Genomic DNA, 14,326 nt, shown 5'->3' on the forward strand with positions numbered 1-14,326 from the left:
TGCACATCTGTATTTGATCCTTTAAATCTCACCAAGAGTAAAATAATCCTCAGCTCTTATGAAATAAGAGGAACCTTTTTTAAAAAAAAAGATAAAATACTCCCACGACTCTCACACGATCATAAACTATAGAGAAGTGGAGAGCAATGACTTCAGACTTACGCAGCTCAAAGCAATGTCTGGGAAATGTGTTTAAATGCCACTGACACCGTCATGGGAGACTAGACCCACAAGGTCACAACAACTTCAACCTTTAGCTCATTATGTGTTTAATTACACTGTGTACTTCCAGTGTAATTATGTAGCACAATAACCCTGGGTTTACTATCTCATTGTTGTCAAGAACATTCAGCCTCGAATAGTTAACCAGAGATCCCCTCAATTTTGATAACATGACACATTATTCAGTCTATGCCACACACAAAAGAAAGATCCCCTTCAAGCGGATTACTGTAAAGTCTCGAGGCATTTCCTGGATTTAACAAACTGAATCTAAGATAAACATTCACTGATAAGACTGTTTGAACCCGATAGTCTCAGACTGGCTCAGAGATGTTGGCACGCAAAAGGTTTTTACATATAAAACAAAAGTATACCAACGATGAAAATAAAGGAATGAGCATGGACCAGCTCTTAAAGCCTGAAGGCCCAGGTGAACCAGATCAACCTGACGAGCTATCGGAAAATAGCTGGAGACAAGTTAGAGCTGCTACTTGAGATTTGGGGTAAGTTGTTTCCGCTAAGTAGGACTACTGTAAGTTATTAGCGTGCAGTTCGTGGTTTGTTTGAAGCTAACGTTATTCATCAGCACTTAAAAATAAAGAAATTAATAAATCATGCGGAAAACTGCATCTGGTGAGGCAACAGAAAGGAAGTTTGGTGCTCAATTGAGTTTTCCGTCTGCAAAACTCTGCCTCTGATTGGCTTTTACTCGTTGAGTTGATTGGTTGGGTTTAGGCCAATCAGAGGCCGAGTAGGAACAACCTATCGTGGCCCGGATTGCCTCAACGCCAGTGTACATGCATACATATGTCCATAACATAATCGATGTGTGTGGGGTTCCATCTTTGTCTTTTATGTCGTTTACGGAGTGCTTAGCCGTGCAGGCCACACGAACACACCATCACATGATGGCGAAGCAGCGGCTGCAACGCCAAATCAGGTGACGCCTTCCACACTTCCAACCCCCTTTCTTCCGGCATCCCTGATTGGACCCCGCCCATCTTTTCTTTAATCTCGACTACACACCTGGAAGGTTTGCGGTGTCAAAGCTCCGCCCACGGACAGCAGACATCGACTGACATAAAACAGCCGTGCAAAGTCCTCAAAGACCTCCTCTGTTTACCCCTATTTATATTTAGATATATATTGATATTTTATTTTGTAGGATTATGTGCCGTGTGTCCGTGTAGTGTGCACATCTTTTCTTTCTTATATGCATATCTAGAAAATAAAATTAAAAAAAAATATATATATATATATAAACACAGCCCAATGTGGCTTGATACAGCATGACACATCTTGTGGTGCTATGGTGATACCAACAGGGGAAATCCTACACAGAACTATGGATCAATTCATAATTCTGAGGCCTCTTATTTCAATAAATACGTCATTGTTCTTGATGCTAGTGCAGCGGTCTGCCTCAAGTTCAACAAATCTCTGTCTTTTCCAGTTTGAAGATCAGTCACGTGTTCTCGGATACGAGTGTAAGGACCACGCAACGCACATTTCTTACATGGAAAATCAACACGTGAAAAAATCAACAAAAGATTTAAACAGCACATCAAAACAACAAAATCAAAAAGATCGATCATCTTAAAATCGGATATTGTGGAGATCATATTTTGCGGCTGGGAAAGGTGAACGTCATTTGTAAATGATGTGACTGTTTCCAATACCTAAAATATTTCATAGATGATTTTCAAATGTTGTGTGTTTCATGATTCAGATTTCTAGATAATTCTTTTAAACAGTTTATTTAGGAAGATATTACAAGTACGTCATGCCTTTGACAGAATCGTCCCCTTTTTCCAAAGAAAAAATGACACTCTTCGCCAGAGAAATTGTCAAAGTGACTCAATTTGCGTGGACATTTATTTATAGGGACAATATTGTTTCTCTTCCACCACAAGGCCTCAAACTACCTCTTTTCATATTAAAAGCTTTTATAGGAAGTCAACCGCAGATGCCAGAGGAAACAAGAAGTTGCTTAATGTCAGCGCGGCTCACATTCCGTTGCTGCATTATAGGGAGGAACCATATAAATGTGAATTTTAGTCATCTCGTATTGCGCAATCCAATCCTCAACAGTCTATCTATCTATCTACAGAAACACTGACGACAGCTCATCACACACTGCAGTAACTCAGGAACCAAACCAAAGTGCATTTTTTACGTTCCCTAAAGGTGAGCGTAGGGTATTTAATTGGTGGCAATTTGCAACCTCACTAGATGCCACTAAATCCTACAAACTGCTCTTTACCGATTTAAAATAACATAAGAAGTAATGTTGCTAATTGTTTTTAATCCCAAAAGGTTCACCACATATTAGATAATCATATTATCTTAGATAAGTCTTTTGTAAATCACAATTGCATTTTAAGCATTAATCAGGGAGTGCTGCAAAGGCATTTATTCATTTAATTAAAACAACTATATGAAAAGCAATTGAATAGAGAAAGAAATATAAGTATATAATGATTCTATGTCAGGGAGGAAGTGTGTTTCATAGATGCTGCTTCTCAGAGTTTGTATTTTGAGTCCAGGAACAGTTCTCTACAAGATGAGCTGATAGACTGAGATGGTTCATCTGGTAAAAGGTCGTCCGAAATGTATTCTAGTCCTAAATTATTGAGAGTTTTGTCGAAGAGCAGCAGACATGTAACTTATTCAATATTCAATGACAAAGTCTCAAAGATTCAGTACAAATATTTCTGTTTAAATTAAGGAATTTCCACCATCACTGATTTGTTCAGGGGACTTGCATTGAGAATTGGGTGTCATCTGCATATTGTGATCGGTGATTATAATGTATTTGTAAAATTTGACCAAATGGAAGCGTGTACATGTTAAATAAAAGAGGCCCCAGGATTGAGCCTTGGGGGACTCCATATGCAATGCTTGTCCACTCGGATGCATGGTTGCCACATGAAATATTTCCAAATTTCTATTGCTTGCTTTTCTTGTCTGCTCCGCTCTATCAGTGTTTATCTTTCATTGCAAGGGTATTTCTTTGATGCACCAGTGCACGTTTTATGTATTATGTGTGTATTATTATATATGTTGTATTGTTATGTTTTGTGCCTCTTTCTCAAAGAACTAAGTTGTATGTGTTTATAGTTGAAATTATAATAAACTTGCGGCAGCAACATTACAAATGATCGACTCCTGTCTCCGATGGATGGTTAGCTAAAATGTTTTCCACCATTCAAAAAGAATTGCGTCTGGAATAGAAACTCCTATTATGTATTTCCTAAAAATACAAGGACATTAGCAAGATTAATAGATAATGGACTTGATTCGATTGGTCTGTTTTTCTTATGATGAAATGAATAATACATTTTACTTATATATAAAAAAAAGCAATTACCAATACATTTATTTTCAATTATTTTTATTCAAGCGTGATTCAAGCACCACACATGCTCCAGCTTCATTTGCAGACACTTCTACGCATTCTTTATAAATCACGAAAAGCCAACACAAGAAACTTACCTTGTTTCTATAGCACAATAAATTAAGTTCATATATGTCGCTGATATATACAATGACACAAAACTGTTTAACTGCATACATAAGAAGAGGTAGATTTAATGAAGACCACCACTTCTTTTATTCCCTAAAGGGTAATACCGGTGTTTAGTTAAATAAAAGGTTCCCCAGCTGCTGATTAGTGTGTTGACTCAGTTGCAACATGGAGTTGTATCTTTCCAGCAAATGTGTACAATACATAATTAGTACAGATAGATGCCAAAAGGCGCACATAGAATCACATTAATACTTCAAACAGTAGGGACACCCCCCGAGGACGAATGAACACGATATATTAGATCTGCATTATGTTACATTACACATTATATCATCATACCCTGACTTGGAATGAAGGTTTTCTGTAACGTTAATTTATTTTGTAAAGAAAATGTGACACAACAATCGGTTGCTCTATTTTAAGAAGAAAATAAACAAACAGGAATCAAAAGAAATGTCAACCAGCTTGATGCAGATGGAAAATAAATGAACCTATTTCTTTAATCGGTATTCTTCTTTAACTAATGCAACAAGTACTAAAGCCTGTATTGACAGTGCATCTTGACTCGGGCAGCAACTACAAACATTACGTACTGGAACCGGTGGAACCCGGTGGAACCCGGTGGAACCCGGTGGAACCCGGTGGTACCCGTGACTAAATACCTTCTACTTTATTTAGTTCCTCTTCTATTTTCTCCCTGACATTACAATCACGTCCACCTCGTTCCTCAGATCACACAACTCGTTCAGGTTGGAGTCGATGCTCTGCAGCTTGTTCCGTAGCCTCTCGGCGGCGCCGTCCGCCCCCATCCGGGTCAGTATCGCCGGCACCTCCCGGATCTGACCCGCCTTGGCGGACGCGATCCACGCGTTGATCCGCGCGTGGAGATCCGCGCGGTCGAGTCCCGAAGCGCCGCGTTTTTGACCAGATTCGGACAGGAGCTTCTGCAAAATGCGACGCAGACGTTTGATGTGGATTTTCTGGTGGACGAAAAAAGGCGGGAGGATTTCTTTGAGGTAGTCGGCTCCGTCTGCGAGAAATAAACGAGATTATCGATCAGGAACTGAGAACCAAAATAGAAAAGCATTTGAATGACTGCATTTCAACGGGCAACCAGTGGAAGGAGTTTACAATTATTGTCTGGAACACTTTTCAATTTCATTGAGAACAATCAATGCTGAGTTCCAACGCTTGGATGTCCGAGGGTCTTTGAACACAGCTTTAGAAACCGCGTCTGCCTGCTTATTATGCACGCGACGATAATGTAACTTTGACCTAAAAGTGATTCAATCATAACAGTGATGGAACAAGTTCAACATCTTATGCATTTGATTGTATGTGTACTCGTCTAATGCAGTGACCCAAAATAAATTAGCCAAAGAGGATAGTCAAGCATAATGTATCATGTAAATGTATCATGTATCATGTATCATGTATCATGTAAATGTATCATGTATCATGTATCATGTATCATGTAAATGTATCATGTATCATGTAAATGTATCATGTAAATGTATCATGTAAATGTATCATGTATAATGTATCATGTATAATGTATAATGTATAATGTATCATGTATAATGTAAATGTATAATGTATCATGTATAATGTAAATGTATAATGTATCATGTATCATGCATCATGTAAATGTATCATGTAAATGTATCATGTAAATGTATAATGTATCATGTATCATGTATCATGTATCATGTAAATGTATAATGTATCATGTATCATGTAAATGTATCATGTATCATGTATCATGTATCATGTAAATGTATCATGTATCATGTATAATGTATCATGTATCATGTATCATGTAAATGTATAATGTATCATGTATCATGTAAATGTATCATGTATCATGTATCATGTATCATGTAAATGTATCATGTATCATGTATAATGTATCATGTATCATGTATCATGTAAATGTATCATGTAAATGTATAATGTATCATGTATAATGTAAATGTATAATGTATCATGTATAATGTAAATGTATAATGTATCATGTATCATGCATCATGTAAATGTATCATGTAAATGTATCATGTATCATGTAAATGTATCATGTATCATGTATCATGTAAATGTATCATGTATAATGTATCATGTATCATGTAAATGTATCATGTAAATGTATCATGTAAATGTATCATGTATCATGTAAATGTATCATGTAAATGTATCATGTATCATGTAAATGTATCATGTATCATGTAAATGTATCATGTATCATGTATCATGTATAATGTATCATGTATCATGTATCATGTAAATGTATCATGTAAATGTATCATGTATCATGTAAATGTATCATGTATCATGTAAATGTATCATGTGAATGTATCATGTATCATGTAAATGTATCATGTATCATGTATCATGTATCATGTATCATGTAAATGTATCATGTATCATGTAAATGTATCATGTAAATGTATCATGTATCATGTAAATGTATCATTTATCATGTATCATGTATCATGTATCATGTATCATGTAAATGTATCATGTAAATGTATCATGTATCATGTATCATGTAAATGTATCATGTATAATGTATAATGTATCATGTATCATGTAAATGTATCATGTATAATGTATCATGTATCATGTATCATGTAAATGTATCATGTATAATGTATCATGTAAATGTATCATGTAAATGTATCATGTATCATGTAAATGTATCATGTATAATGTATCATGTATCATGTAAATGTATCATGTATCATGTAAATGTATAATGTATCATGTAAATGTATCATGTATAATGTATCATGTATAATGTATCATGTATCATGTATAATGTATCATGTATAATGTATCATGTATCATGTATCATGTATCATGTAAATGTATCATGTATAATGTATCATGTATCATGTATCATGTAAATGTATCATGTATCATGTATCATGTAAATGTATCATGTATCATGTAAATGTATAATGTATCATGTATAATGTATCATGTATAATGTATCATGTATCATGTAAATGTATCATGTATAATGTATCATGTATCATGTATCATGTATCATGTATCATGTATAATGTATCATGTATCATGTATAATGTATCATGTATAATGTATCATGTATCATGTATCATGTAAATGTATCATGTATAATGTATCATGTATCATGTATCATGTATAATGTATCATGTATCATGTATCATGTAAATGTATCATGTATCATGTATCATGTAAATGTATCATGTATAATGTATCATGTATCATGTAAATGTATCATGTATAATGTATCATGTATCATGTATCATGTATCATGTATCATGTATAATGTATCATGTATCATGTATAATGTATCATGTATAATGTATCATGTATCATGTATCATGTAAATGTATCATGTATAATGTATCATGTATCATGTATAATGTATCATGTATCATGTATCATGTAAATGTATCATGTATCATGTATCATGTAAATGTATCATGTATAATGTATCATGTATCATGTATAATGTATAATGTATCATGTATCATGTATCATGTAAATGTATCATGTATAATGTATCATGTATAATGTATCATGTATCATGTATCATTGTACAGAATATATTATGTACATCTATAATGTATACTGTATATGTGTTGTGTTGTATATGATCGTCTATACATCGTACCGTATATCGTGTCATGTATGATATCGTGTCTTATATCGTATATCATGTTGTTAGTATTATTATACTCATGTTAACTAATGACTGGTTGCCTTTAAGATTGTTATGAGACAAAATGAATATGCTGCTTCGTACAAGTAAATGTGATGGACACTAAATAGCCTCCCACCCGAGGCCCTCACCTCTGGACCGGAGCTCCGTGCAGCTCGTGCACACGCTGTCGTGCCAGCTGGAGCCCTTCAGCAGCAGCTGGGTGCCCGGAGCGTCGCAGCTCTGGTGGAGCGAGCAGGCCTCGTGGGCGGAGACGGCGGCGGAGAAGGTCCCGTTGGAACAGGCGCGGCACGCCGTGTCCTCGTCCGCCGTGCCTGGACGAGAGTTTCAGAAACAACAACGAGTTGAATCTTTACATCCAACACGTGAAATGCACTTGAGGAATATACATGATAAGCAAAATGCACAACACATATTTGTGTTACTGTGTAATACGATAATATGGGAACACCGTTAATCATGCACTATGATGTAGAACAGATGTTTTGCCTCTAGAGGGGAACCTGACTCATCCCTGATTCGGCCTTTTGAATCCAGTTCAAACCGGTGCCTCCAGACATGTCAACAACAGGGCTCATTGGCTGGTTACAGCCACACAAACAGCTGCTGGTGAGGCAGATGGGAATCAAATGTTTATGTTTAAATCAAAAGGAAAACCTCTGGATTTTCGTGTATTAAAAAAAATATTGAAGTTTAAAATAAAAGTTATTTTGTGGAATGAGTTTTTTTTTTTTATAGATAATAATTGTTTTATGGATCCCTACATGAATACACTGCAATGCATTGTGGGTACTGAATTTGAATTAGGGGTTTAGCCATCAGTGAACATACGGAAATGTTTGTCCAGATTATCAGGGATATTAATTATGAGAAACACATTTGAAGAATCAAGAAACATATTATAATTTCTTTTGGGACGTAAACCTTCAAATAGCTTGAATATTAAGAGTACAGTCGTGAACGCTATGACCTCTGACACTGTGACTCTGCATCAGAACCTGGACATGTTCTGAAACCGGTTCTGATGGAGCCCTCCCGACGACCCGGACCCGGCCCCCCGGGGCGCCGCGGCCTTTACCTTTGCTCAGCACCCCTTGTCCGGCCGGACACTCCCGGTGCGGGTGGCACATGTCGTAGTCCCTCTTGTAGTATCCCGGTTTGCACTCGCACCGGCAGTCGCTGTCCGCGGCGCACGGCGTCTTCACCACCTGGTTGTGGCCGCACGCGCCGCAGCGCAGGCACTTGCTGATGTAGTTCCAGAGCTCCGTGAACGAGCCCGACGGGCAGCGCGCGCACACGCTGCCGCGCGTCGCCGTGCAGCTCGAGCGCAGGTAGTTACCGGGGGCGCAGCGGGCGCACTCCACCGAGCTGCCGGTGGCCGGGTCCGTGTGCATGAAGGTCCGGGGCGACGCGGCCACGCCGGCGACCCGAGCGGCGCGCGCCGCGAGCAGCACCAGCGGGAGGAGCGACGGCCACAGCTGGAAGAGGAGGAGGACACGAGGCACGTGAAGGAGGAAACCGGACAACAACAACAACAACAACAACAACAACAACAACAACGAGGCTCCGCTACATTAATGGAAAGAAATCCTGGAAATCGTTCTGGATTTTAAAAAAAGCCCAAATCAGATGAATTGAAAATATAAATATATTTCATATAACATATTAACGTGTCTGAGACCCCGCCCCCCCCCCCCCCCCCCCCCCCCCCCCCTCCACCTACCATGGTCAGTGCGGTGCTCTCAGGAGGAGGATGGCGCTCTCTCCACCTCCGCCGACTATTTATCGCGAAGGCGGCTCTGACGTCATAATGTCACGTTCATTGATCTCACCTCATGGATGCGTTATGACGCTTATCAAAAGTCACTTACTTCATGACACACCTTCAGGGTTCAATGGGAGGAGGTTCGTGTCGGATGGGCACATTGTTATACTGAATAGTTCATCTATTAATCAATATTAATCAATATATACAGCCCGAATGTAATGTGTATATCTTGTGTTTATGTTTCCGTGTATATTTATGTAAATGTGTTCTGTGTGAGTCTAATATTGAAGAGTAATTATTTAAAAAAAAGAAATATAGAAAATATAGTTATTATTATTATTTGTACTTTTGTACTTTGTAACTTTGTAAATTCTGGTTAAATACATCCTTATTGGATAATAACACCCGGTTTCAATAAGGGTGACAGTTTTCTAACTTATATCAGCAGTAAATATTGTCTTATTTTATTACATATTTTGAATTAACTTTACATTGAAATTGTCTCTTATACTAATATTGTATAAAACTGATGTCTTAGTGACATATTTGTAAAAAAAAAAAAAAAAAAAAAATGAGAGACTGGAAGAATCAGAACCAGAACTGTTATTATTGTTCATTTATAGAACGTGACACATGATTTGACTCGCTGGATCGGTGCGTAACAATAAACACGCAGCGAAAATAAAAATATCAAAATGTACAATAAAATATGGTACACAAACAAATAAGAGTGCAAGTGTATTATTAAAGTCCCATGTGTATATCAATGAAGAAACGGTGTGTTTATTATGTCTTTTCTTCATTAATATACAATATATAAGATCTTTCCTTTCACGCTCCGTCTGGATGATTTTCTAAATGGAGGTCTAGCGACACCTAGTGGCGGTTCAGAGTTTCACTCCAGAAGAAAGACAAAAGATGTCATTGAATTATTTATCCATGCACTTAGTTTGTGTCGTCACCACGATTCAGTTTACACTTTAAATGAGGACAAAGAGTTTTACTTTGTAAGGAGTCCAATGAAGAAGAAAAGAAAAGCCACTGAAGTGACAAGCGGCCAAACAAGATGGCGGACTCCCTTTTCTTCTGAAGGGTTGTTAGTAGAGTTGATGGAGAGCACCAAATAAATAAATGTATTACTTCTGCTTCTTAAGATCAACGACAACAACAACGACAACAACGACGACAACAACACGCGTGTTGTTTCCACTCGCGTGCACGACTTCTACAGAAAAGAATCCAAAAGAAAAACCTCTTTCACTTTCTCCGCCTGCTGCTCTCACAGCTGGAGGCGTCGCTGTCTGGAGGGGACTCCCCCCCCCCCCCCCCCCCCCCCCCCCACACTCGGGGGTTTCCACACAAATGAGTGAAAGCTTGAGTTTCTATAACATTTCGGGGGCTTTCTTTACGTGGTGGCTTCAGTGAGACCTCTGGGGGGTTCAAGTTTCTGTTCCGGGGGCTTCCAGATGTCAATCAGGAAGTGACTGCAGGTGAAGCCGGATCTGGGTCTGGCTACCGGTGACTGGTCTCTGCTGGATCTGGGTCTAGTCTACTGGTCCTCTGCTCGGAGGCCTCGCTTGGAGTCTGAGCTGAAGGAGGTTCTGGTGAACCTGCATGACGTCATCTGGTTTCACCAGAATCCGACCCGGTGTCTTCGATGAGGAGCTTTAAGAAGAACTCTGTAGAACCAGACCACGTTCTCTCTGGTGGTCTGGTTATTCAGGTCCCATCGGTTCTACATTGAGACCGTTTCCCAACCAGTGACACGTTACCTGCCACCGGTATTCCCATTGACCTCCAGTGTGAACTCCCACGGTGAACGTAAACAGGGAAACTCCTGCCGGTGCAATCAAGCGTTTGTTTGTTTGTTGTTATTGTGGCCGATGGAAGAAGCCCCCCGAGGTATTTCATAGACGACGTTGATTTGTGTAAACGGTCTCCAAATAAACAAAGTGAAGCTCTTCCATCGGTGTTTACCTCACCGCTCACAACCCTGTTGGTTGCCCCGGCAACAGGTGACGATGCATGAGCAGATTCACCTCGTCGTTATGGCACAATACAGGAAGTGGTGAGTAGGACGCTGGGAGTATATTAATAATTGTAATTTGATCCAAACAAGGATAAATGAAAGGGTAATAAAGAACATGTTTTTACCTTAATTAAATAAAAAATGTTTTATTCTAATTAATCCATGTATTTATTTATGTCCAAAATCCTGAATATGAAATAAATGTATGTGACTGAAATGTATTAAATGTGGAAATTATAAAATTGGTCAAATATGTAGAGACAGAAATAAATACCGAGAATAATGACTGAAATAGGGGAAATTTACAAAAATGAAATGACAAAATCAATCAGTAAATTAAGATGTGTTTTCATCAAGAGGAATTACTTTAATGACTTAATACCTGTATAAATGTGACACTTCTGGCCTTCCATAATTAATAAGCTACAAGTTGCAAACACACGGTTACGTGGCACCAATAACATCATATTTCATGGCGCAGCAGATATAGTAATCCATCACATTCATGTTTCTCATTAAATGTGCTTTTACATTGCGTTGCCCCCCAAACCTCTCAGGTAAACACCGATGAGGCGCTTAACGGTGACTTCCTGTTCTGGTGCTCAACGGACGGACGTCAGGGCCTCAGCTCCGAGTTGTCATTTACCGACCGATCGATCCGATTGATCCGATTGATCCGATCGATCGATCCGATCGATCCGATCGATCGCAGCTGCCTGTGGTGGCAAAGCTGTTTATAGCTTTTTTTGCAACAGTAAACACATTTTAAAGGAAAAAGTAATGAGATATGAAGAGAAATCGTTCTTGCTATTGAACGTGACGGCTGACAACCTTTTGCATTCTTTTCCCCACTAAACATAGACAATGGATCAATATCGCAACAACAACAACAACAACAATATTGCCCTTTTTTTTTGAATGGTTGTGTTCAGGCCACTCACATATTCCCATCTGAAAGTGGGTTAGAAGTATTACAGCTAGACTCGGCATCTACGAAACCTCTGGGAAGTCCCGTAATACAATCTCTATCTTCCACTGACTGCCACCGGGCATCCACAGACGCTTCATTCATCTGGCACCAGCATCAGGAAGTGAATCAGCCAATGAAAAGGCACTTTCCCGGTGGGCTGACCTTTTCATTTCTCACCTCCTAAAAAGGCCTCTAGAAACAGGTAGAGTGGCCCATTGTTATCACTGGCTTGTGATGATGATATTTAAACGTGTCATCTGTGCTCATTTCATTCTGGCAACGCATGTAAATGACCGCTCGCTCTTTGACCTCGTGGTCGCTGTGACGTCACCCGTTGGTTTGTCGATGCGGTTTCAAAGCCCCGGTTTCGGCTTTTTGGACGCCGCCATTTAGTTTTTTTGTCAACCTTAGTGTTGCCGTTGACTTTCTTCAAGTGAAAACACACTCTGAAAGGGTTAAAGTTGTCAGACAAAAGTGGTCAATCACATAAGTAGCCCCGCCCTAAAGCATTCCCCGCTTTGTGGTCAAATTAAAATTGAAGTGAAACAAATGTCTGCCTGGAAATTGCTCTTCAACAACATGACAAATAACGTCTATTATGTGCACATTTTGTAAATTAAAAGGTACGACTATGTCTACAACATGGACAGACTGCACCACAAAGTAAAATGTATGGCGTCAGAATAATTAGAAAACATATTCCGGACGTATGGCATGTGATACGTTCACTCTGGAATCTGTTTTCCAAAGTTTCACATTGTGAGATGTTCACCATTCTAAGTGGAAACAGCTGCTGGGTTGCCAGAAGGAGCTCGTGCTCATCTCTCCAACCAGATTCCAATTAAACAAATAGTTTGTAGAATTCCAGGTCGACTGCAAGAAGATCCTGGAAGCAAACTCTGTGGCACCTTGGCCACATAGCATGTTGGGAAATGTCTGATTGTGCCTAGTTTTCCTTTAAAAGTATACTCAGTGTTCTGCTTTAGAGAACGATTTAAAAGAAATGTGTTTGAATTTTCTCTGCACAGGACGAGATGTGCCATTAAACACAAGTGCGGGCTGCTCGGTGTGCATGAAACAGAAACAAATGGAAGGTGCTTGTTATTCATTTATGTTGGGTAGTTGACTCCATTTACAAACAATCAAATACATTTATACAAAAACACAAAAGAAAGAAATATTTTTCTAGGGGGAAGTCAGATTAATTGATCTATTCAATTATGATGTGGGTTTACCAAATAACACATCTCTTTGTTAGCTAGTGTAGGTAAGACCATTGAGCCATTTGTGTGAGGGGGGGGGGGTAAGGTTTATGGGTCAAACAAACAGGACTTTCATCCAGGAGACCACTGTTCTTGTACTGTCTGAAGAAGTTAATGGACTTTGCTTGTTAGCTAACGTTACACTTGTATCGCATCTTTACATAAGAAAATGCACCAAGGGCCGTTGTCATTTAACTAGGCTGGTGACGTAACGGATGTTATGTTGTTTTGCTACAGTGCATTGTTACATTGTTACGTTACATTTACATTGTTACGTTACATTGTTACGTTACGTTACATTGTCACAGCGCATTGTTATGTTACGTTGTTATGTTACATTGTTATGTTACATTGTTACAGTGCATTGTTATGTTATGTTGTTACCTTACGTTGTTTACGTTCTTACGTTATGTTAGTGTTACGTTAGTGTTACCCTGTTACATTATTATGTTACATTGTTACGTTACGTTGTTACGTTACATTGTTACGTTACGTTGTTACGTTACGTTGTTACGTTACGTTGTTACGTTACGTTGTTACGTTACGTTGTTGCGTTACGTTGTTGCGTTACGTTGCGTTACGTTGTTGCGTTACGTTGTTGCGTTACGTTGTTGCGTTACGTTGTTACGTTGTTACGTTACGTTGTTACGTTACGTTGTTACGTTACGTTGTTATGTTACGTTGTTACGTTATGTTGGTACAGTGCATTGTTACGTTACATTGTTACAGTGCATTGTTACGTTACGTTGTTACGTTACGTTGTTACGTTGTTACGTTACGTTGTTACGTTACATTGTTACAGTGCATTGTTACGTTACGTTGTTACGTTACGTTGTTACG

The 14,326-nt window shown here is 38.7% G+C and overlaps 1 protein-coding gene across 1 annotated transcript; it reads right to left on the bottom strand.

Annotated features, from left to right (window-relative positions):
• Positions 1 to 3,599: 3,599 nt before the first annotated feature.
• Positions 3,600 to 9,258, bottom strand: LOC117739425 (tumor necrosis factor receptor superfamily member 6B-like). The gene is made up of 4 exons (XM_034545819.1): positions 9,181 to 9,258; positions 8,536 to 8,935; positions 7,589 to 7,771; positions 3,600 to 4,781 (listed from the first exon to the last, which is right to left on the bottom strand). Exons 1-4 carry the CDS (start codon positions 9,181 to 9,183, stop codon positions 4,438 to 4,440), a joined length of 930 nt encoding a protein of 309 aa, XP_034401710.1. The 5' UTR covers positions 9,184 to 9,258; the 3' UTR covers positions 3,600 to 4,437.
• Positions 9,259 to 14,326: the final 5,068 nt, after the last annotated feature.

Source organism: Cyclopterus lumpus, chromosome 11 (genome assembly GCF_009769545.1).
Source record: "Cyclopterus lumpus isolate fCycLum1 chromosome 11, fCycLum1.pri, whole genome shotgun sequence".
Lineage (NCBI taxonomy): Eukaryota > Metazoa > Chordata > Actinopteri > Perciformes > Cyclopteridae > Cyclopterus > Cyclopterus lumpus.